Source organism: Mytilus californianus, unplaced genomic scaffold (genome assembly GCF_021869535.1).
Source record: "Mytilus californianus isolate M0D057914Y unplaced genomic scaffold, xbMytCali1.0.p SCAF_18, whole genome shotgun sequence".
Taxonomy (NCBI): domain Eukaryota; kingdom Metazoa; phylum Mollusca; class Bivalvia; order Mytilida; family Mytilidae; genus Mytilus; species Mytilus californianus.
In genome coordinates, this window is record NW_026262666.1 from 3,020,299 (window position 1) to 3,047,606 (window position 27,308).

A 27,308-nucleotide genomic window follows, 5' to 3' on the forward strand; every position below is an offset into this window, starting at 1 on the left:
TAAAATATATGAGAAGAACATAACCCGTATCATGCCAACAACTGGTTTTAGAATAAATGTGTTTATTTCCGATGGTAATCAATAAATTCATGAACAATTTATATGTTTTACACAGGAAAACAATATCATCAGGACCTTGTCTTCTGATATGACAAATTATCTCTTAAACATATATAATTTTAAAAGTACTCGTTATAAACAATGAACTTCACAAGTATCATTCTTATTTTCTGATAGAAAAATAGAAAAAAGTGGGTTTTTTTATATCAGGAATTCGAAATTTTTATGTCACAAAATGTTTTTATATCAAGAAATCGACAATAAATGTTTTAGATATCTGGAAATCATTTTTTTTTATATAAGAAAATCTTTTTTTGATATCAGAAAAATTTTAATAAGGAATAAATAGTGAAACGGCGCCTCATACAGATGACAGTTGGTCACATTTATCAAATAAATACATCATTACTATTTTCAATAAGTTGTATGACCTATCACGTGATCGTTCTATCAAACATAAAAAAAGTGTTAATTTCATAATAACGATACGTTTACTAATTTATAAGTTAATTGAGAAATAAAAATTAAAATATATATGATTTAGTCAATATTGTCATTAAATCGGTAATTTGTATTAAAGCAGATCATCATTTTTTGTCTTCTTTTTTGTTTTGTTTTTTTGTTGTTTTTTTTTTTTTTTTGGGGGGCGGGGGGGGGTATTGTTCTTGATTGTTTTAATTGTGCATGAAACATCACACTGTCAATGGCTAAGGTTCATTATAGCATTTGGCAATAGTTTTTATACCTCAAAATGTATTCTGAGTATAGATAAACCTGTCAATCTGGAAAAGGTAAAAGGCATTGCATAACCTAGATATATAATTAAATGAATTTTGCCGTTGATAAAATAAAAAAATACTTATCTTAAAATTAAAATATCAGCTTGTAGCCCTTTAAAGATAACTTAAACCTACTTTGTTGGTCTCTATGTACCTTGCTGTGAGTGCAAAGTGGTGGTTTGATCTCCAACTAGCGTCTTTAAAAACCAAATTTGCTTCTTAGCTAGACACGCGACATTTTAGAGGTAAGATCGCTGACTTGTAGACGTGGAGTCAGAAAAAGGAGCCTCGATATAGCGACATGTAAAAATAAGGAGATGTGGTATGGTTGCCAATGAGACAACTATCCACCAAAGTTCAAATGAAGTGGATTTAAGCAATTATAGGCAACCGTACGGACTTCAACAATGAGAAAAACCCATACCGTATGTTCGACTATAGAAGCCCCAACATGAAAAAATATGAAACTATTCAATTGAAAAAACTAACGGCTTAATTTATTACAAAACAGTTTACGGAAAACAAATGTGACAGACATGAACCAACGACAACCACTGAAATACAGGCTCCAGACTTGGGACAGGCATGTTTGTGAGCACTCAACCCTCCCCTAACCTTGGACAGTGGTGTGACAGTACAGCATAAGAACAAACTATAAAAATCAGTTAAAAAGGCTTAACTCATCAGATGGATACAAATAGTAATGCATCTAACAAAAACACAAAGTGGACGTGGACGAGTACTTATATATCCCAAAAACAAAAAGACACTAAGTACAGATCTGAAAGTACTCGCAGTTACCCTCAGCTAGGTCAAAGCCAATAACAACTAATGAACAAAATCATGTATCAAAGACTAAAATATCAATCAGTGCATATCCAACATCCAATGGATTTAGTGTAAAGACGTCTTTCTAATCACTATGATTATTTTGTAACCCTAAGAGTGAGAATGATATTCACGTTTCGAGTGTCTGACTACAATATAGCAGTTCAACCAATCAGCATTGAAAACATTGTAAAAATAGTCATACTCTGACGAAACATAGTGTTTTTGATGTTATTGTTTAAAAAAAAAAAAAAAAAAAACTTTGGTGAATGAAAAATACATTTTGGTCATTTGAGCATAATTTTTGTTTATCTTGCATTACAAATTTGCTCATTGGTGAAGGCCGTCCGGTGACCTATACTTGTTAACTTCTACGACATTTGGTATCCGGTAAAGAGTTGTTTTATATGAAATCATACCACATCTTCTTATTTTCATATTGATTGTACTACATTACCATGTATACGCTATGCAAAAATAAAGTGATTGTTTATAAACCGTGTGAACGGTATCATATGTAATAATACCAGACGGCAGAATATATACAAAATATATAAAGTTGATTTATGTTGATAATTTGCGGGATAATTACTGTACTTAAAAAAAACGAAAATCATAGTATAGGAAAACACAAAACGACATTTTATAGATAAATATCTGACATCCAGGATATGTTATTTTCTCTATTTGTTCAATAATTATTTAAAAGTTGACAACCTATATAACTCCTGTAGTATGAACTTTGCACTCATAGGTTTAGAATAAAAGATTCGATCAAATTTTGAACTGTGGAATGAAGCTAAATTAGTTTGTTAATCTGTACAATAGTGAGGACAGGAGTGTTGTGTGTGTAAGTAAGTACAATGAGAAAGGAGCAGTGCACGCTATGTATCTTGCTTTTGTCACTTTCTGCAATGCAAACCTGCATAAGGAAGCAACCGAGTGCACCATTCGTTCATACTTCATGCGGGCCAATCGAAGGACTAAAAACTTCATCGTATGTATTTAAAGGAATTCCATATGCTAAACCACCAATATCCAATGTTCCACAGTTCTGTCTCATGTTCAGGAAGTGATGAGCTACCACAAACATGTTTAACCCCATCGCAGCCTTTAGTCGGGGGCCAGGATTTAGAGGTTTCGTCATTTCCTGCCTACACTATTTTTTCTTATTGTTTTAAGAAAAAATCAGACCGTTTATTTTTGTAATTTGAATTGTTTTACATTTTGTCATTTCTTGGCCATTTATAGTTCTCTATACGGTATGGTTTTTGTTCATTGTCGAAGGCTATATGTTGCCCTATAGTTGCTTGTATCCTTGTCCGTCTGGTCTCTAGTGGATATTTGTATCATTAGCAATTATAATGTTACATCTCCTCGTCTATCCTGTCTAAACGAAGTACGATAACTCTAAAAATAGTACATTTTTGTATTTCGTATTTAATAAAAACGCTTCATTTAACTGTCCTCAAAATAGAATATTGAATATTGAAAAATGTAGTAATGCTGCACTTGATAACTTATAAAGCATATAAATCACTCCGCAACAGAAGCAAACACGCTAGTTTTTCTTTTGTTTCGATGTCTGCCCGATGAATTAAAAGGCTTATAAATTCTAACATTGGAAATGTTGGAAACAATAAGCAAAATAACCTTAACAATCACGATGAAAAATTTTACAGGTGACTTTGTTTGGACAGAGTTCTGGAGCTACAAGCATAATGGTTTTAATGGCTTCTCCATTGACATCTGGTCTTTTCCATAGAGTATGGATGATGAGTGGGTCTACCTTATTGAATAAAACGTACGAGGAAGCCGCATTTGATAATAAGATATTTCTTAAGAATACTAAATGTACAGGAGCAGATTGTTTGATAAATCTTCCCGCCAAAAATATTATGGAGGCCATTCCATGTGATGTTTATCCATACTGGGCTATGGATGATTTCGGTGATTTACCTACTCATAATCTATTTGTTGGTGCTCTTGCAGTAATTGATGGTAAGTACATATACTCACGTTTCCTTTTTTTTTTTTTTTTAAATTAACAGCTTTTAAATTGTTTATGTAATGTTAAGTTACAGATATCTAATCCACATTATAGCAAGCGCTCAACCCCTGCGAAACACCTTAACATCAACAACAACAAGAAACATATCCCAGGAGGAATAAAACATTAAGACCAATGAAGAAATTAAGCAAGGCCTTAAATGAGGTGTAGCCTCACACATTGCGGCAGGGGTATTTGACGGCTGAAACATGCTATATATGAAGCAGGATCTGCTTACCACTCCGGAGCACATGGTATCTCCATTCTGCGATTTGTGTTTTTGTTGGCAGTTTTTAGTTTTCTCTGCTGTGTTTTGTATACTGCAGTTGTTTGTCTTTTGGTCTTTTTCTTTTTTTGCCATGGCGTTGTCAATTTATTTTCGACTTATGCGTTTGAAAGCCCCTTTTGCATCTTTAGCCTTTCTCTTGTATTTCGGGGGTAGATTACATTCAGATTCAGATTCAGATTCTTTATTAAGATAACTAATATTACATTAGTGTTCTCCATTACAAATCATATAATAATATACAAAACAACATTTCAAAGTTTCACATGTAATATATATATATATATATATATATATAAAATAATACAGTTGTACCCATATTTTTAAGAATTGTTTCTTATTTCTAATGCATCTCTAATAAATTTGTATAAATAATTACATTCAGTAATATTTTGTGGATTTAAAAGTTTAGAAACTGAAAAATAATCATTACCCAAATCTTTTAAATCTAAACCATAAGGTGGAAAAAAGTTTGCCTTATATCTTTATATTTATCACAAGATATCAAAAAATGTTCAACAGTCTCTACTTCAGTGCAAAATTTGCAAAAACGTTGTTCTCTTGGAATTTTGGGTTTATTATATCTACCCCGTTCTATATTTAAACAATGAGCACTGATACGTAGTTGTGTAATTTTACTTTTTATATTTTTGGTAAGATTGGTTTGAAGATAGAAGGGAACAAAATTTGGAACAAAAATATTATTGAAAAGCACCAGTTTACTGTCCACAGCTCCAGATTTGATTTTTTGTACTTGTAAGTCAGACTGCTGACTATAGTATCTTATCAGACTATTTTTAAAAACACTATTATTGGTCAAATTTTTTGTATCAAGTTTAAGTACTTTAAATACTTTATTTAGTGTAGAAAACCAGCATTTTGAGTTTTCATTAGATAATTCTTGATCTGCAGTAAACATCTGCAAATAGTAGATGATTGATTTTATGATTTCCTAAATCTAATGGATAGGAGTTGTCTTTGTCATCAAAGCATTTACCTAAATCATTCAAAAAAATATTAAATAATGTAGGGCTAAGACTGTCTCCTTGTTTTACGCCGTTATCATTTTTGATTGGATTGGTTATAAAATTATTCTTTTTTATGCAGAAAAATGTGTTTGAATACATATTTTTTATAACATTAAAGATATTCCCTGTTATTCCAATTTCTCTTAATTTGAAATACATAGCTTCTCTCCAAACTGAATCAAAAGCCTTACAAAAGTCAACAAAACATACAAATATAGGTTTTTTAAGCTTATGTAAGTATTTATTTAACAGTGTTTTTAAAATAAATATTTGATCTGTAGTTCTATAATCTTGCCTAAAACCTACTTGGTTATCTTCAATTAAATTGTTTGTTTCAAGGTAATTAGATATTCTATACTGCAATATTTTGGTAAATAGCTTTCCTAAGCAGCTTCCAATACTTATTCCACGGTAGTTATTACAGTCATAGATGGAACCACTTTTATGTAGAGTTGAGATAGTTGAAATATTCCAAATATCTGGGAATACACCAGCTTCAAAAATTTTATTAAAGAGTTTTACTAGTGGCAATATTAAGCTTTCTGAACCATATTTCAAAAATTCATTGAGAATAAGGTCAATGCCTCCGCTTTTATTATTTTTCAAGGATTTTATAGCTTTTCTGACTTCTTTACATAAAATGGGTGAATTCAAAGTTTCAATGTATGTATCCGATTTAAATTCAAATATAAAATCAGATGTTTTTTTTCATTTTCCTTTAATAAATTTTTAAAATGATTTTCCCATTGGTCTTTTTTTATTGGGTTTTGTTGTGGTATTTTTCCACCTTTTTTTAACTTATCAATTGTTTTCCAAAATAATTTAGGATTTTTTTCATCAAGTTCATTTATTTGTGAATATATATTTTGAAAGAACGCACTCTTTGTTCTTTTGTTTAGTTTTTTATATTCTTTACAAGCCCTAAAATAATTAACTTTAAGGTCATGGTTGTAAGGTTTGTTTTGTACCTTTTTACCTAAACGTCTCACATCTTTCCTCATTAATTCACAATTATTATTGAACCATTCTTGTTTTCTCTTGCGTTTCTTCTTTAACTTCTTGTTTAATTTAAATTTAACACAAGATGTAGCAGTATCAATAATAATATCTGTAAATTTTTTTGTCATTTGATTTATATCTGTAATACCTCCTGTATCAACATCTGCCATAAAATTGGCTAACTTGCTTATTATTTGCGGTGATGAAATATCATTTGTATATGTTTCATGACAATTATTGTCCCAAATAAAATTACCTGGTAAAAATTCCATATCATTATATTCATTGTCATGATTGACTATTGGGACATTAAATTTTAAAGACATTCTAATAATACAGTAACGTCATATGCTGAATGTACAGGAATTATGATTTAAGGTGGCGGTCAGTTTTTATTGGTTGTGGAAGCTGGAGTGCCCAGAGAGAACTTTCGGTAGGAAAAGTGACAATTAAGATTGGAGTCAAGCACATCTTGCTACGTGCACGATTAGAACTCACAACTTCAGTTTTGACAGGCTAGTCTCACTGTGATAAAGTAGTTAGACTACTTAGACCACTTGTCACCGAGGTCCCTTAAATTTAAGAGTTTCAAAGAATATGTGAAAGAAATATTCCATTCTTGCTTTATGTCAATCGACCCAAAAATACAACAGACAGTGATTGAACAAAAACCAGTCTAATTATAACCTGTATCGACAAGTCAGTGTCACAAAGGAACGACTTGAACGACAAACGTGTTAGTGAACACTTTTCTAAATGCTATACAAACTTAGCACATACTTACAACTTCTCGTCCAATCAAATTGCTTATATTTGCCTTCTAATTTTCATAGTACATACTTTTTCCATGTACTAAGTAACTACGCATGAATGACCACAAGGGTAAGATTTCATTGTATTGTAATCAAGATATTAAAAAAAAAATTGCTACTGGCTATTTTGAAATAAATGCTGTGTTCCAAATTAAACTAAATTTAGTTTGTAATTAGTTTTCAAATTGATTTTTTAACATCCTACTATTTAATCTTAGGATCTAAAAATGTTTTTGACAATTAAAAGTTTCTTTCATTTAAATAAAGAGTAACAAATATGATTTTTTATACCTTGATTAGAGTACAACGCCATCTGAAAATTGTAATCATTTATCTTCCATGCAATTACTTTGTACACAAAAAAGAGTGAACCATGAAACCTTGTGAAGGGAAATTAAAGCAATTTGATCTATTTCGTCATGAATTGATTGATTATTGGTTGCTTAATGTCCAGTGACAAATATTTCATGCATGAAAACTATCCACTAGACTACCTATGGGTACATACCAGCGCAGATCCAGTCATTTTTAAAAGGGGTTCCAACCCGAAATAAAGGGAGGGGGGGGGGGGGGGGTCCAACTGTATGTCCTCATTCAAAAGCATTGATCATCACAAAAATGGCGTTTTCCATCCCCCTCCTGAACTTCCCCTCCCCATTTTTGGATCCGCCACTGCAAACTATATGTGTAAAATTTATTATAGTTTTAGTTTTTATGTGAAATTGAAAAAAATGTTTTCAAGAATGTAAAGCTTCCATTGCAATTTAATTATTGCCTGCTTTTAGTCAATTTATTTTGTCATCTTACCATGTGAAGAAGTACATGTATAAAAAAACACCGCTTTATGTCAATAAACATACTTACACCAGCAGCTACCATCTTTTCATTCTGGATTCAATATTTTACAATGATACTAGTGAGTAGATTTACAAAACTACGTAAATGAGCTACACTTAGTCAACCAAAACATATCAATAGACTAATTACAGGATTACTCAAGTTGTAAATATGTGCTAAATTGGATAGTGTATGGAAAGGTATATACTATGAAATTAAGAGCTCGGGGCAAGCCCCTCGCTCTAAATTTCATAGTATATACCTTTTCATACACTAACCGACACCTAAATTTAAGTCGCCTAGTATGTAGAAAAAAATACCTTGATTAATGGTGCCTACATTTAGCCAATAGCCAACATTATCTGGCGTCGTACGTACTAATTAATTATAATTTTATGTGTATATTTCATCACGAGACACATTATATATTTCAATTGAAAAAATTATGAGATGAGTATCGGAAGCGAATAAGGACATTGACCTGGATGAAAAGTACACAGAAAATGTCATTCCCACAAGATTCCAATCAGTTTTACGGTACATTTAGTACGATGAAAAGAAGCGCAAATTTAAAAAAATAATATACCGACATTCTTCACGGATCATCAAGGTCTTATTTTGATGATGAATATAATTTCCTTCGATTAAAGTCTGTCGTTGAGTGCTAAAGTGGTGCAAACTTCGAAAATTGTGATCAAAGGCCAGAAGGGGACTTACAAAAATCGCATTTTTTTAAAAACATTTTGGACAATTTTTCGGAAATCCCTCATGCTAACTAAAAAAGATTTCAATGAAATCGTGATCTGGTAATGTTGTTTAAGATTTGCTTGATACATTTACGTCTGATTGCTTCAAGTTCGTATTTTATTTGGGCTTTTACACGTTTTTGAATCGAGCGTTACTGATAAGTCTTTTGTAGACGAAAAGCGCGTCTGGCGTACAAAGTTTAATCCTGGTATCTATAATGAGTGTATTATGAATGGTGATACCAGTATGGGTTTTGTTTCAATTAAGAATTGAATGCTTCTTTTTGTTAATGTATTGGGGTGTAAAGGCGTTGACCGAAGTATATTTTGTATGAAACGCGGATGCGCTTCATTCTAAAAATGTGCGCACGGTCAACGCTTTTACAACCCTATAAAATTACTAAAAGAAGCATTCAATACTTATAATTACATTTTTGCTAAGATCATGAAAACACGATTTCTTTCAAGTTTTTCTTTTATTTACCTGTGCATTTTATTGTGGATGCTGGTGTCATCATTAATGTTACATTTTATTTTGAAATGAAGGTTAACTTTTCAGAATGACGCGAGATTGCTGTTAACCAATCAAAATAACGTATCATAATGTAACATACATGCAATGTTATTAATGCATAATTAACTGTCATTTGTGTCAGTACTGAACATCATACCACCAATTGCGTAGATCATGAACGCGAGTATAAACCGTCTTGCGTCTTTGGTTTGAAAAAAGCAATCATTCTGGAACAATGATGTTTGACATATGAAGAAAATACTAGACACAAAGTTATTTTTGCAATTATTTACATAAATGTCTGATAACTTGTTTACAAAAACATCTATTCAGTTGCAAACAGAGAAACAGAGACTGCCGAATATGTCTTGTGTCTGTCTCTTCCTGTGTATTAAATAACTGCGTATAGTCACTGACAGTTCCGGTCCAAAGTTGTTCCAGTCTCGGGGGTTACTGACCTAGCAAGACAGATTAGTTTTAGGGGTAGGAATAAATTGTTAAGTTGTAGGAGGAGAAACTGGAGATTGATATGGATAGAATTCATTTGAAATTTCGGAAAAAACAAGGCAAAAGATATCAATGGGAATGTATTGCCCATTTTAAAGATTTTATGACGGGTTGACAAATAAATGTATCTGGAATGTCAGTCATGGCATGTCAATGATAGTATTATAAAAAAAATTCACGCGTAACTGAGTGTAGAGCAAATTCCTGTTCGTTTTTCAATTCATTTTTCATTTAAGAATTGAATGCTTCTTTTTGTAAATTTATTGGCAGGGGTGTGAAAGCGTTGACCGAAGTACATTCATAAAAGATCATACAATGTGCGCACGGTCACACTTTTACAACCCTATAAAATTACTAAAAGAAGCCTTCAATACTTATAATTACATTTTTTTGCTATGATCATGAAAACACGAGTTTTTCATTCTTTTTTACCTGTGCAACTTGTGGAAGCTCGTGTCATGATGAATGTTTCATTTCATTTTTGAAATGGATGTCACTTTCAGAATGACGCGAGGTTTCTGTTAGCCAATCACAATAACGTATTATAATGAAACATACATGTAATGTAATTATTTGTAATTATACAGTATGCTAATTGCAGGTTTAGTTTTACCAGCTTCGCCTTTTGAGCTTTGGAAAAAAGGAAAAGGGAACGATGTTCCAGTAATCATAGGTATGAAACATATCATTTATATCAAAATAGAAAAAAAAGATATGGGGTATCCATTCATGACACAAAACGACAGTATATATGCACAGCAAAAACACAAAAGGCAAAGAAACAGCACTTTAATTGCTGTTGTCAATTTTTTTTTAAGTTATTGCCTCGACAATTAGAATTTCTTTTACTAAAAATACGTGAACATTAAAAACTGCAATTATCACAGAAGTTAATATGGGATTAAAATTCAATGTAAGAACATTTACATAAGAGAGGACATAATTAACAAATGTCGATTCTGATTGGTTGTTGTATAAAGTTGCTTGAATTTGATTGGGTAAATTGAGATATTTTGAATTTAGAACACGTCCCGGACAGGAGAAAAAAAATTACAGTATGGGTATTCGAGACCCCATCAACAATTAGTGCTTCATGTTGACGTAATTTATTATATTGCGAAGCACTCTGTACCTTTTTCAAAAATTTTGAAATTGTAGAGTTTTGGATAAGTCTTTTATCATTCTGTGGTACGGCTGAGTTCCGATCATATACCTATGTTGATATTTTTTTGTGGCTGTTTTGTTTAGGTAGTACAGCTCAGGAACTGGACTACTTTCCCAAGCATACTGATATCGAGTCTTGGACATGGGATGATTATGTTAACAGAGTATCAGAGAAAATGAATACGTTTCCTACAATAAATGCAAGTCAGGTACTTGGAATGTATCCAACGGGAGTAATTTCTCCTGAATATCAATACACAACCATGGGAACAGATATCCGTGTAACCTGTCCTGTAGATGTGATGACTCATGCTATCGGATCCAGTTACAAGGCACCAGTATACCGATATGTTGTCACAGCTTTTCCAACAGAACCGGCATATTTTTACGGAGTACCATTCAAAGCAAAGTATTCTGCGCATGGAATTGATGCATTTGCGTTTTTTAACACCTTAAGATATTATTACCAAATATCAAAAAAGGACGAAGAACTAACAGACACCTTACGAAAAGAAATAAATTTTGTCAAAACAGGAAAGCCGAGTACAAGTCGCTGGGATCAATTTCTAGATAAAACTGCAGTACTATCTAATGGTTTAGTCGTTACAGGAGGATATCACAAGCAGGAATGTTCGTTCTGGATAAAACATGGATTACTTAGATATAAGCAATAAATTATTGTTCATTTTGTTCTCTTGATTATAATTTGATTTAAACAATGATTCAGTTTGAATAAGTAAATGATTATACCGAATTAATTTTACAAATTACTTACTGCCTTTTGAAATATTCCTCTGCCTACACTAAGGTACTAACTTACTTGCATATCAAAGTCAACAATGTTTTGCACGTACGACATTTGTAGCTGTAAGCTGACAATTACATGACCTATAACTGTAAACTGCTACGTCCTTTGGTCTCTGGGGTGGTCTCGTTGGCAATCATATCACATCTTCTTATTTTTATAGTCGAATGATAGAGATATATAATGTTTTGTTTGTTTTTTATTTATTTATTCATTTTTTTTTAGATAATCCGGTTTTTTGTGTTTTTTTCTTTTCGTATTAGAGGGTGAGTTTTTTTTTCTGTATTTATACTTGAAAATTTGTTCGACTAGTACATTTAATTTTGTAGATGCCGATGAATTTTGGAATATAAAGTACAATACATATAATTGTATATTGATATTTCAATAACATGTATAACTACATTTTGTTTTGTTATATAAATATAGAGGCATACATATATAAATATATTTAGTTCTGTTATATAAATATTTTATGCCATTTGCTATATAGAGGTATTCCCGTAACAGTGTTGACAACCGCAATACTTATGTTGGTAATAATACTGAATCATTTACCTTTAACTTGTTTGTCATCGGCTATCGATAACAATGATTTTGCGCTCACTCAGTCTGTCAGAGGCCTTCCAGTGGGGATCTAAATAGAATAAAAGAGTAAATTTATGCATGTGCATGAGAAGAAAAAAAGAATGTTTAAATATTTAACATTAAAATCAACACACAAGGTTAAGTCCTCTGCTAGTTATTCGTAGTATTTGATATAGGCGTTTAGAACCATTTGGCGACCCCACAGTTTAAATGTCTATATGTAACAAATACGATGTGATAAGTGGGCGTTACAGACGAACGTTCATCTAATCTGACCCAGTCAATTGATAACCTGAACGCGCCAAGAAATTGTCTCGTCCACACTGTTATGAAAACGATTATATATAGTTTGATGCAATTGAATCGTTCCCAGGCGTGGATTCAAACCTGAGTGCACCCGTCGACCCTTCCCCCCTAAAAAGAAAAAAAATGTAATTTATAAATTTACAGCCAATTATTATCAAAATATGTCCTTCAACTCCTATAATTCCAAGGAGTGCATCCCCACCCCAACGTTAAATCCTGGATCCGCGCCTGGTTCGAGACATTAGATCACTAGTGGTGCAGAAACTATTAAACCTTCGAATTCAGGGTTTTTGTTGCTCAATCCTTAGTTATCTGTGAAATGTTTTGTGGATTATTGGGTCATAGTGTAAACCTATCTATTCGATATTTGCGTTTTAATTGCTACCTTGGTATCACTTTAAATAAATAAATAAAATTCGGTTGGTTGATTTCTCTTTGGCGTAGACCTCATATCTCCGTTCATTTATACAAACTGAAGTCGCAGTCTCCGGATCTTTTGCTATGCATATAACACAGTTCATGCAATTCGCTGTTTCAGAATCTGAAGGACTATAGGTAATTTTATTGTTCGAGCCTCAAATGAAAATAACTTCGTCATTGCATGCTTTGTTACGTTTGATGAAGTAGTAAACGTGATAATCTTTTAAGTGTGCATGTCACGTGTTCTTTTATAATTGATTATACTAAAAAATCTGAAAAAATGGGATGCTCTGAAATGGTTTATGTATATTTGGCTGTCTAAACTTTTAGTCTCGACTAGTGCATGCGTCCTACGCACTTAATAGGTATCAGACACAAATGACCAAAAGATGAGAGAACTTTGCGCAACCCGGCTCACTATAATTTTAAACCGGCTCACTATAATTTCAACCCGGCTCACTATAATTTCAAACCGGCTCACTATAATTTCAACCCGGCTCACTATTATTTCAACCCGGCTCTCTATAATTTCACCTTGAAAAAGGGAACTAGGGATAAGGGACCATAGCTCATTAATGTACACACTTTAAACATCGATTATCATCGAATTATATCTTCCGTCTTTCTCAAAGAAATCATAACCGGTCGGAATAGGGAGGTTATATTCTATGATGTTCCGTGTTAGATGAATGCCACGCTCTCTGATCGTAAAAGAAACCTTGCAACAAACCCTCTTAGTGGATTATAGGTGGCCTGTTACAAAGAAAAGGTACCTCTATATTCGACATACCTTAATTTATCAGTGGCATTTCAAATCTCCGCATTTCAGACATACCTTGTTGTATCTTCGTGATGTTTCAGTTCAAAACGGTTAACTTCATATGTCCTAAAAATATACGAGTCAATTGCAACGGGACGTTTTAAGCAAGCAGCAACCAATCAATCGCTCAGAAATCTAAATAATTCAACTTAAAACAGTAAAACCTTATCAGATCAGACTATTTAATTTTTAGCATTTGTTTCACACTACTTTCTGCTTTCACTGTCGGCAGTCATATCAAACCTTAAAAAAACATTCTGAGGAATACCATCGTCACAGTTTCAAAATATTGGAAGGCCATTCAATTGGACCTTTCTCTAAAAAAACAAAATCATATGTATACAATTAGTCTGTTTGGAATTGATTTTCTTAGCCTAGACTTACAGCTGATATATTCATATCTAGGAAAAAATATGTTAAATACACAGGCAAATTTTGCTCACGTGAATTTCACGTGAATCTCACGTCAAAAATTTCAAGTGAGATTCACCTCAAACGAGCTTATACATGAAACTCACGTGAAAATAATTATGTGAATTTCATGTGAAATTTTTCACGTGAACTTTACAAAAAAAAAATAATTGGCATTTTTTATGATTTTAATTAAATTTGAAAATTTAGATGTTATTTGAATAACTTTATTTTAAAATCATGTGAATTTCACGTGAAAAAAAATTCACATGAATTTCACGTGAGATTCACATGAATTTAAATTCACTTCAAATTCATGTGAGTGAAATTTCCCTGTGTAGGCTGCTGCTGTATCGAAGTACGGAGTTTCTTGACATCAACAATTCCGTAATCATCAAGAACAAGACAATTGTAGAAAAATTTACAAATAGATAAGGCAAAATTATAGTAAAATATAAGCAGTTTGTAATTTAAATTGGATACATCTGGGAAACAAACATAATTTGAGGTAGATAAAGTGAGAAGATTCAAAGAGGTATTAAAAATCGTGAGACTAACTGACAAAAGTTGGATGACGAAAGACAACCAAAGGTCCACTTTACACTACACAGAAAACTAAAGATTGATCAACACGAACTCCACCTAATACATTGGGGATCTATATGGAAATCACCTTTTATGTCTGACAATATCCCGTTCAAATCGAGTTTATACACAGTTTGGCGGATTTAGAGGAAACCTATCCTTCACTTAAAGGAGACGTTTATCTGAAGTTTTCAAAATTGCCTTTTTCTACCGTGGACAAATCTTAAAGTATGAATGCTAGACTTGGTCATTCAAGACATTGTAAAATTAATCCACTTACTATTTTACCATCATTTCTATATTTAGCCATGGCAGCCATGTTGGTTGATTGGCAAGGAAAAAAACTTTATACTAGAAACTGTATTGATCATCCAGTTCATGTTTCCTTAATAAGCTCAGTGGTTTCAGAGATTTCTTTTTAATGTTTACAAGGACAGACATCAAAGTGATGGCAATAGCTCACATAGTCCATAAATTATCCGATATAGCAGGTTATACCAGACCAAGGACGTATAAATTATATATACCAGACACATGTGTTGTGTGGACTCAAATTGGAAGTTTCATATGGTCACTTTAGATGTTTTGAAAGTTATCATAAATTTAACATAAAGTGGAATATTTTGTGAGAAAATACTGTAACTACATTTTTCATTGTTTACTTTCCTATCAGTCTTCATATTACTCTTACCTAGGAGGATATCCTGTTTCATGAGAGGAAAAATAACCACCTAACTATGCAAATGTCATTGGCCAGGATTTTTCTCTTTATTTTATGTGGCCATATATGTAAGTATGCTCCCAGAAATATCATCTGGAAACCCCTTTCAACACTAAATTTTAGTCTAAACTTAGTATTACTAAGCATCTGTGAGCTTGATCTTGAACATGTTGACCCCATAATACATAGGTACCTTCCTCACATAATATATGACCACTTATTGAAGTTTTGTTCAAATTCTATCAAATGTTTATTTAGTCATTTGTCACCATCATCTAGAAAGCCCTCTTCTGCAATAACTCTGGTCTATTTTCTGTGTCTGTGACCTGGATGTGAAATAAATTGACCTCAAATTCTAAATTGATTTTCCAGTCATTATGTGTGATGAAGTGTCAAAGTTCCAATGCCAAGTAAGGTTCTCAAGTTTAAAAAAAACTGTCTGCTAGACTGACAGATTCAAAGGTCAAAACTATATTGAAGCTATCAGTTTCATTCAATAAATATAAAAGTGTACGAAAATGATGATGATGGTTTGTCGTTTAAAATCCAGTGACAAATATCACAAGCATATCAGGACAAGTACATGCTGTGATATATATATAAACCCTGCTTTGTACTAGACACTCGCACTGAGCCAGATTTTTAACATGTTTCACAAGGGAACAGTCTGCAGGAAAACTTGTATTTATACTTGGAAACTTTGGACATTAAGTAGACCAGTCTTTTGATCTGACTCCTAAATGATGTGTGCTTAGTGGAGAAGCAGCAAATACCAGTTTTGAAGTCTTTGGTTTGACCTGACAAGGATTAAAACCAGGATCTCCTGTACTCAAGCAAGCAAGCTGCCAGGAGACCACCAAGGAGGCATAAAAGTGTACTATCAAAGCAATTCAATAAGATTCAATATTTTTTTATTACAAAAGGCACATAAGGCCAAATGTCTAGTATTCTTTAAAGATAATTAATCTATGTAATTATAACAAATAATTGAAGTCAGCATTATTTTTTTACAATACCCATCATCATTTTTAACATATATTTTGATAAACATGTAAAGCAAAACACCTCAGTCAAAGTCAAATTCTAACAATCGACGTACATTGAAAGCCTGAAAATACTGATTCTGGGAAAATTAATAAAAAAATTAATTTCTTCTATCAATTATACACTGATATCTTGTTAACATTGATTTTTTTTCAAAATTACAGTAGAGTGAATATTTTTGTTGGATTTAGATTTGCAACCTCTAGAGCCAAACATATTCAATTCAAAATTTGGGAAAAAATAACCTCTATGCAAAAATGTTCCACTCTACAGTAATTTGTTTATAATAAAACACTTCTATAATAATTCTTCAGATCTAAACCTAGGTACAATGTACTTTGATTAATAAATTCAGATAAAGGCATAATTATTAATTTAAGACCTAAAAACCCACATACCTTTAGTTCTCAATAGTTTAAACTAAATTACTATAAGTTTCAAATTATTAAGGATTTATCATTAAAAAATCACATAACAATTACCGTTTTATATGACTTTTGAGCTAGGTAAAATGATTACCTGCACAATTTTTATCTTGGTATTAAGCATAAAAAACATTTATTTCATAGAAAAATGGTCCCTTTCTTGCACTTTTTTTTTACTAAAGCACTGTACATAGACTTTACTAACTTCAAAATTTGAAAATTAGACCCAGTTTTGTCCTATAATGAAATGACACCATTTTAACTGGTGAATTCAATATTAACATAATTAAATTTCAATTTATGTCAAACAATTGTAATAATTCTAAATTAAAATACAGATAATAAATACAACAATATAAAAATGCAAAAATCCTATGATACTTGAAATCAACATTTTTTTTTGGGGTAGCCCAAAAAAATACCTGGACCAACAATATTAGAAGTGTTTGAATTCAAAATTAAGAACATAAAATATAAAATCCCCAGTCAGTTAATCAAATAACTCATTTGATGGTTTAAAAATATCAATTTTCTATCCTGCATTGAAATCTTCAAAAAATAAAAATAAATGCAAGTGTGTGAAATGTTATTTCTATTTTTTTCATGCAGAATTCAAGAATTATCCCTGCAAACAAAGGGAAAAGTATTTATCACGGATATCATTTCAATTTTTTAAAAGTAAATCCAAAGACCAAAAAGTCAATTTAAAGTGTTGCCTTAAAATGATGATTTAAACAGTGAGTGAAAATATGGAAAATGATTAATGAAAGGACTGAAATATGTACAAATTTAGTACAAATGTAAAAAAAAATAAAATATCAAATAATATTTATATACAGTAACAGATTTTCTATAATAATATTCTAAGAAGAATTGACTAGCTTTATAAATAAGTTATGTCATAGTGAAGGTAAGACTTATTTATAAAAAGGATAAATGAATAAAATGACAATGAAACATACCTCTCTGATAAGGCAGAAGAAAATATAGAGGCTAGGGGCGTAATGACTTTTTTCATGAAATTGAGATTGAGCAGTTCAATTCCCTGGAATTTAGGAAAAGCCAATTAAATTGTTGTGAATTTGATATTTAATATATAATTTGTGAAACTGACACATTATTTTCACTGGAATTGGGGAATTTGGCATTTTTTTCAGGAATTCTGAGCATTGTTTAAAAGTACACACCCATGGGAGACACCCTTACTCTATACAGAAAGTATATGTCAGATTTAATAAATGTGCAAAAACTATATTCAAATATGAAATGGCTGGAATGTTTTCTGAAGAAAAGAGTCAATAAATGAGCGACCATATAAAAATTCTTGTAAATTTTGTAAATGGACGGAATAAAAGTATAAAATAAAATGAAATAATATAAAAAAACAATAATTGTATGAATTCATATGTTCCCAATAAAAATAAATGGACGGATTTCAATAAACAAAAATATACAATACCCATTTATATATAGTCACAATCTTAATAAAATAAGTTCACATCACTTGCTCCTCGATTTTTTATATGTCGCCGTGTGTCACAAGGCGACATATAAAAAATCGAGGAGCAAGTGATGTGAACTTATTTTAATAAGATTGATATAGTCATAAATTTACATTTACACCAGTAAATTAAGTCATATCTAAACAATACATTGTCAACTTAACAATGAGCACCTCATGATGTCCTGCTTACAATCTACACACCTGGCATTTTTAAAATTTTTGTTTTAAAAATAATTTTGACAAAAGTAAAGACATTTCATTAACTGATGACAAAAACATGATAACAGTTTACATTGTATCTGTTTTAGCGTGTTATTGTATTTCTATCAATTTTTTTTTATCTATATTTCTTTATAACCATTTTTATGACAAAAATTATTGAGAAAGTTGAGCAGTCAAAAATTGATCTATCAAAGAGCTATTGAAATATTTTAAGAACAGTTTGTATTTTGAAAACTAAATATGATCGTAAAAAAACAAGATATATTGACAATGTAAAGTAGTCATATCTTAGAATTCTGGTCAAGGGGTGAACAATATGTATGGATTGTATTCCTAATGAACAGGAAAAGATGGGTATTGGTTAGTTCCTGCCTTATTTGCATCAAATTCTGAAGAAGGGGAAGTAACTCACCTTTTGTATCTGCCAATGGATTTGAACATATGCAATAATCTTTCATGAGTTATCCCCGTTTACCCCCCCCCCCCCCCCCCCCCCACCCATCACCCCAAAAACACAAATAAATTAAAATAAATGGTATTTTCTCAGTGATTAGCACTTAAAAATGAATAGAAAGTAATATACTGCATCTTTATATAAATCAGCTCGTAATACTGTTAATTCAGAAATTATTGCTAGGTTTTTATTATTGCGAGTAATGCGACTGGATGAGTAATTCTGGTATCTGACATATATATTTGTATGCAGCTTTTCCTGTAATCACAATAATTATTCTTGCATTTTGGTCTGTCATGGCGAAATAGCAATAATAAATGCAGGCAATAATTTCTGAATCTAATATTAATAAAATTTACATTGATATCACAAGTCCTAATTTGTCATTAAATATTACATACAACAATCGATTTATACATCTAACAATTATGGTATAAAATTATATTGATTCCATTTTATAACAATATATCACAGAAGCTTGTTATATCACAAAATAATTTCCCTTGGATTTCATGAAAACCTATTATTCTGTGGTATTGGAGATTCATAAATCATCTTATTTGGTCCCTCAATTCTTTATAAAAAACATAAAATCTGTATCTCTAAGAAAAATATTTTTGTGCCTGTGCCAACACTTTTCTTTTTTCTGTAGTTTTTCATGAAATCCTAAAATACATCAATGATGTCCCTAAGGAATGTGGTAATATATTCTTATGTCCTTCAGGAATGTGGTAATATATTCATATGTCCTTTAGGAATGTGGTAATATATTCTTATCTTCTACAGTTTCAGAGAAATCTTTAATACTGTATAGCTAGAAAAATTGTCCATGTCTGTGCGATGACTGAAACTCTATATCATGAAAATCTTCATACACTGGTTTTAATGAAAACTTTAATTCTGTAGGACAACTGTGATAATTCCAGTGCCCTCTATATTGAAATCCATTAGATCTGCACCATAAATAATTGAAGCAACATTCTATTCTAACAACAAAAACTAAACAATTTCTTCACCATCTGGGACACAATGTCCTCTTCTCAAGAAAACCTAAAATTCTGAATCGTTGGTGACATTTTTCTCTGTCCTGCCGAGTTCCTTTTATGTTGAATTGGATGGTGGCCTCTGAAACCTCCAGCCTGTAAAAGCAAAATGCTGACATAAAATAGTGATTTTTGGCAAATATTTTCAATATCAAATTCATCATTATAATTTGACTGTTCATAAAAATCAAACATCATACAAATTTTCCAAATTTATCATAATTCAGTTCTTAACTTAATTTCAAAATGTTACAATTGTTATCAGAATGATGCCTCTCTGTTTTACATAAATATTCAGTCTAGAAAGTATATATCTCATTTTCAAATTTGGTAAAAAAAAAAAGAAGAAAACTTGATAGTAAAATTAAAAAAAAAATGATAGTTAATGGCAACGAGACAGAAATGTGATACAAATTTCAATTAACCTTCAGTGCATTAAAATTTGAAAATTGATCAATAAGAACTGTAATAGCTATAAAAGGCATGCACATAAAGAAAGATAACTCTGTAAGACTAATAATTTAATGTGCACTTGTATAAAATCTCATCACAATGGAGTGGTTTTTTAAAGTCCTTGGAAAATCATTTCTTAATTAGTTGGTTTAGGGGGTATATAACACATATGGGATTTTGAAATCAATCCCCTCATTAACATAGAGTAAAAGTTTCTAAAGCAACTAACTTTGCTTTCACTATCAAATATTTTTGGGTGAATACATGTTACTCTTAAAAAGTCACTAGCAGGTTTGTGACAACCATTTTCATCAATTTATTCTAAGCTTCTAAGTTACACAGATTATTTTAAAACTGTTTCATAGGAAATACTTTAAAACAACTAACACATTACTTTTTTTTAAGTGTTATCTCCCTTTAACCAATTCTTCTGCTTGAAAATTGCAAATGGAAATTAACTCATGCCCAACAAGGAATAAAACCAATATAACATTGTAACTCTACACATAAAATTACCATGCATTTATTTAATAAACATTGTACCTAAAAACATGCACCACTCAACAATGTAACACAACACACTTTATACCTAGCCAAAATGTTACGGTGAATACAACCTTACAATTTTACTTTCTCCTGTGTCTCTGTTCAGGTTATGAGAAAAAAGATTACAGTGTTAAATTAAGATCTCGACCAGTGAAAATAATAGTTGGAAATACTTTTTTTCTACTAGCAAAGGTACACTTGAAAGGATCAGATATAGTGTATTTGTAGGCAAGACATACTAAAATATGAATGCATAAAATATTTTTAAAATATTACTTTTTTGACAAATAGATGATATGGTTAAATTATTTCAAAATTGCCTTACCTAAATCAAATGATTTTAACATGTAAATAAAATATCCTGAAATTCTTTTGGAGTAAATATCAAAAGCAAAATATATTATCCAAAACTGCATTTTTACCTTGCACATTAAACAAAAGCTGTACTAGAATGTGCAAAGTCAATCTTATTTACCTGTGTTAATAGCACTTTAGGTCTTTGATGAAAAAACAACATTTCATTTTATTCCAAATAAGGGAACAACAAATATTATAAATACAATTTTTAATAAACTGTTGACACAGAGATATGTCTTGCCTGTCGGCATAGAGTTCAGAAAAAAGACAATCTGATAGACAGCAACATTGCTTATTAACTCAAAGTCACTGGACCATGATCTTGTGTGTAGGTTCTAGAAATGGTCGATAAACTGAGATGTATAGACAGTAATACAACTGTATAGAAAATATCCTTGTCTATTGTAAGTAGTTACTATCAATCTTACTTAAGCAGAAAACTTAACATTGAAAAATTGCTAATTATTCAAAGTCACTGGACCATGTCCTTGGGGCAGGGCCTCAAAATAGTCGTCTAACTGATATGTTCTGATAGTAATGCAACTTTATATCAAATATCAATGATCTATCACATGAAGTTCTTGTCAAACTAACTTAGGCAGAAAACTTAACAATTGTTGATGCCGTCGCCGAAACCGTCGTTGGAAAAGCAATCCCTATGTCTCGCTTTCCACGGCTTTTGTCGCAGGCGAGTCAAAAACAGACCTTCATAGAAATAAAAAAAAAAATCTACTGTGAATTGGATCCATAAAAAATCAATTTTTATTGACTAAATTTGACTTTGAGTACTTTTGTAGCTTGATGATGAATTAGAACTAAGACCTGTTTATTATAGGATCACATAGGTCTACAAGTTGACATATTTTGGTATTTTGCATATATTCTGAATTAGAATTATTGACACTGAGATTTACTTATTTGCTTTGTCAAAAACATGAAACCTAACATGGATATTCCTTTAAAATAATCTGATTAAAATAGGGATCCTGTGTTCAAGCTTCACTTACAAATATCTGACAATGCTCTGTTCTACTTCCAGTTTTAAATGACCTTTCAGGATCCCCCTTTTTTCTTAATGATACATATCTTAAAAATATTTGGAGGCAGAAATTTCATTGGTTGATTTTATAGTTTTTAGAACAGAAAGTATAGCCGAGAGTTTTCAGATCCTTGTAAGCAAAGCATCTGTATATTGTAAGATTGCCTTTTATAGTACATATAAAACTTTATGTGGTCAGGCAAAGTTGGCATTAGATTAATTTGGCTATTCTGTTTAGGTCCTTTTTGGCCATATTGCCCAAAAGTTTCTATATATTTATACATCCCTTGGCTTTTAAATGTTTAGGTTTAAGAATTTCGAATGAAGGTACATGTAAATCTAGAAAAGATCTTAAATTGGTCTTTAACAATTTATAAAATGTTACTATCACTTCATAAAAATATTTACATTCAACAATGCAGTACCTCAAATTTAATATTGAATGAAAATCAAAATTACAGACCTCAGAATATTCATGCGATTGAGATATACGTATTCAAATCTTAATAGACTCAATTTCCAGATATCAATTGTCTTTGCAAGTACTGGTACTACAAATACATGTCTAATCATAAATACTTAAAACATTTAAACAATCTTAAAATTCAATAGTCAATGAATCATGATAATACCTGTATATGTATACTTTTTTTTCACATCCAAAAGTGAGTATAACAGATGTTAGCAAGGTTACAGAATATGTGCAATTAAACAGTGGTTAAGTTAGGGATTATGATGGTTTGCCAGATATAAAGTTCAAGATTATAATACTGACTATTGATGAAGTTAGGGATTATGATACTACAGATATGAAGCTCAGGATTATGGTTTAACAGATATGAAGTTCAGGATTATAATACTGACTATTGATAAAATTAAGGATTATGATTGAGTTAAGGGTTGATGGCTACACATATATACCCAAACAGAACATAAATCTTACATTAGTGTTCAGATTGTACATTGTGTATGCAGTTGAATAATTTGGTGGCTGTAAAAAATAAATTGATGATACAAATAATAAAAAATATTTTTCTTCTGGATCTGTTGTAATTACAAGCTTGGAAAGAATTTGTGGAAACTGACAAAAAAGATTCTAAAAAGTCCATTAATACAATGCAAACAAACTGACTTTAACTACAGTAAAAACAATGCAAGACAGTTTGTCTATAAAACTTGTAAAAAATGCTAAAACATTTAAACTTGAAAAATCAGAAAAAACTAATACATCAAAACCATGTTTATAACTTCAAATTTAGTTAATTAATTCTGATGGTAAACTGCAAGGAAAAAAATCTAAAACAACATTTTAAAGCCTAAACGTTAAAGAGTATATTATTCTGTTACTTATATATTATGAATGTCATACTTGTGGGTTACTGAAGTTTTCATGCAAAAACATGCATTTGATCCTATAGATTACTTACATGTACATAATGGTGAGGTACCGTTTGTTGTACTGGCTGAGGGGGAGGGGCTTGTTGAGGTAGAGGTCCTGGAAACTCAGATACTGAAATATATAACAATATATAGACTGACTTTATATCAATGGCCATTTTTGAAGAGGTTACCTCCTCTTTTCCATACAGAAGATATGACATCAATTATTTTTACCTTTAATCCAATAATTTATGTTAACTTAATGTTCTGATTATTTTTGTCTTTTTATTTTTTCATTTATTTTATGTTTAAAGACAAGCACAAGATATACTAATTTATTTTATGTTTAAAGACAAGCACAAGGTATACCACTTCAATGTCCACTAAAGGTCATCCCACCGTCATGAACTTATAGTTTGAAAGATTGGTGTGCTTTTACCTAACAATTACAATATCCTTCAGAACTTACTTTTTAACTGTTCATTTAGTTTGTCCAGTGATTCTAGTAACCTTCTCTCTTCTATAGACAAAGCTGATGGTACTGAAAAAATAATAAAAATCAATTTAAAATGTGTTATACCAATATCAGTACACAGACCATATATAATGATCCCTGTATAACTGACTGTCAGAAGGGTACCAGTTTTCATGGATTATGTACTAGTAAACTCCAACTATGAAACTTGGTCCTCAATGAAATACATATTTTTTGCTGAATCTATACATTATGTTCATTTTTAACCACAGAATTCAATCCCCACAAACATTGTACATGATGTAGGAGTTGGCATGTTAACACTTATTGGTTTAGGTATATTTACCATTAGGAGCAGGCATGATAGCACTTATTGGTTAAGGTATATTTACCATTAGGAGCTGGCATGTAAACACTTATTGGTTAAGGTATATTTACCATTAGGAGCAGGCATGATAGCACTTATTGATTAAGGTATATTTACCATTAGGAGCAGGCATGTTAACACTTATTGGTTAAGATATATTTACCATTAGGAGCAGGCATGATAGCACTTATTGATTAAGGTATATTTACCATTAGGAGCAGGCATGATAGCACTTATTGATTAAGGTATATTTACCATTAGGAGCAGGCATGTTAACACTTATTGGTTAAGATATATTTACCATTAGGAGCTGGCATGTTAACACTTATTGGTTAAGGTATATTTACCATTAGGAGCAGGCATGATAGCACTTATTGATTAAGGTATATTTACCAGTAGGAGCAGGCATGATAGCACTTATTGATTAAGGTATATTTACCATTAGGAGCAGGCATGTTAGCACTTATTGGCTAAGGTATATTTACCATTAGGAGCTGGCATGTTAACACTTATTGGTTAAGGTATATTTACCATTAGGAGTAGGCATGTTAACACTTATTGGTTTAGGTATATTTACCATTAGGAGCTGGCATGATAGCACTTATTGGTTAAGGTATATTTACCATTAGGAGTAGGCATGATAGCACTTATTGATTAAGGTATATTTACCATTAGGAGCAGGCATGTTAGCACTTATTGGTTAAGGTATATTTACCATTAGGAGTTGGCATGTTAACACTTATTGGTTAAGATATATTTACCATTAGGAGCAGGCATGTTAGCACTTATTGGTTAAGGTATATTTACCATTAGGAGCAGGCATGTAAACACTTATTTGTTAAGGTATATTTACCATTAGGAGCAGGCATGTTAACACTTATTGGTTAAGATATATTTACCATTAGGAGTAGGTTTGTTAACACTTATTGGTTAAGATATATTTACCATTAGGAGCAGGCATGATAGCACTTATTGGTTAAGGTATATTTACCATTAGGAGTTGGCATGTTAACACTTATTGGTTAAGATATATTTACCATTAGGAGCAGGCATGTTAGCACTTATTGGTTAAGGTATATTTACCATTAGGAGTAGGCATGTTAACACTTATTTGTTAAGGTATATTTACCATTAGGAGCAGGCATGTTAACACTTATTGGTTAAGATATATTTACCATTAGGAGTAGGTTTGTTAACACTTATTGGTTAAGATATATTTACCATTAGGAGCTGGCATGTTAACACTTATTGGTTAAGATATATTTACCATTAGGAGCAGGCATGATAGCACTTATTGGTTAAGATATATTTACCATTAGGAGCAGGCATGTTAACACTTATTGGTTAAGATATATTTACCATTAGGAGTAGGTTTGTTAACACTTATTGGTTAAGATATATTTACCATTAGGAGTAGGTTTGTTAACACTTATTGGTTAAGATATATTTACCATTAGGAATAGGTCTGTTTTATTGTTTAAATTAGGCCATTATTTTTCTCGTTTGAATTGTTTCACATTTTTATGTCAAGGCCTTTTATAGCTGACTATACAGTATGGGTTTATTTCATTTTTGAAGGTAACCTATAGTTGCTTTGATCTTCCTCCTTTGAACTCTGGAGGATAGTTGTCTCATTGGCATTTATACCACATCTAATTTTTATACTGTTAACACTTGTTGTGCAAGGTATAATTACCATTAGCAGCAGGTCTGTTAACACTTATTGGTTAAGGTATATTTACCATTAGGAGTAGGTCTGTTTTACTGGTTATATTAGGCCGTTAGTTTTCTCGTATGAATTGTTTCACATTTTTATGTAGAGGCCTTTTATAGCTGACTATATGGGGTTTTCTCATTTTTGAAGGTAACCTATAGTTGCTTTGATCTTCCTCCTTTCAACTCTGGAGGATAGTTTTCTCATTGGCATTTATACCACATCTCCTTATTTTTATATATACTGTTAACACTTGTTGTGAATGGTATATTACCATTAGGAGCAGGCCTGTTAGCACTGACTGGATTACTCTGTACATCGTTCATGGCATGGTGTATCTGACTCTCAGACATGGACTGCTGGGCTAACTGTTCAGCCATCAAAAAAGCAGTCATACTGTCAGCAGCTAAAACATCAAAGTCATTCAGTTTACATTTGTCATACAGTATACACGAAAATACAGTTTTTCCTTAATCCATAAAAAGTTGTATCAAGGGAAAAAAATGAATCTACAGTAAGTTCATTCAGTATACGTAGGTCATTGCATAACATTTAATGAATGAACATGTTGGACAAAGAAAGTTACTGTTCAGATTCCTACCGAAAACTTCCAGGCTTATTTGCCAGTTTTATATCAAGCATGCATTGATTTCTATTGTATAAATATAGTCAAATCTGATAGTCACCTAAAAAAATAAGGCTCTCATTAAAGTCTATCCAAGAAATTAGTAATTTAGATAACAAGTAACTAATAAGTGTCTCTTTTCCTTCTAAGACAACATTTTTTATGTTAGGAACTCACAGGTTTAATTCTTCATTTGAGACGTCTTATTTTTTACTGGATATTCATCTCTTTATGTCATGTTTGTGCAAAATAAATTTTAAAAAGAACAAAGCTGGCCTGGAAAGTTATAGTATATTTATTAGCTGAAGGTTTAGTTCAAATCTTTTTAAAATAACATTGAAAGAAATGAAAGTTTATCTTTCAAAAACTTCTGCACATTTTATCATGCTGTATT

The 27,308-nt window shown here is 31.4% G+C and overlaps 1 protein-coding gene across 7 annotated transcripts in view; it reads right to left on the reverse strand.

The window, feature by feature from the left end:
• Positions 1-19,087: 19,087 nt before the first annotated feature.
• The window catches only part of LOC127726569 (uncharacterized), a 35,904-nt gene continuing 27,683 nt past the window's right edge, over positions 19,088-27,308 (reverse strand). For 2 of the 7 annotated variants that reach the window (XM_052233975.1, XM_052233973.1), the window contains 5 exons: positions 26,564-26,695; positions 24,203-24,274; positions 23,781-23,863; positions 23,297-23,344; positions 19,088-20,054 (listed from right to left, as the gene is read on the reverse strand). In XM_052233975.1, the coding sequence (XP_052089935.1) occupies positions 19,956-20,054; positions 23,297-23,344; positions 23,781-23,863; positions 24,203-24,274; positions 26,564-26,695 (434 nt within the window). In that variant the 3' untranslated portion in view covers positions 19,088-19,955. Of the gene's footprint in view, positions 20,055-21,000; positions 21,056-23,296; positions 23,345-23,780; positions 23,864-24,202; positions 24,275-26,563; positions 26,696-27,308 lie in introns of all 7 variants that reach the window. The other 5 variants (XM_052233976.1, XM_052233977.1, XM_052233978.1 and 2 more) reach the window with 5 other exon arrangements.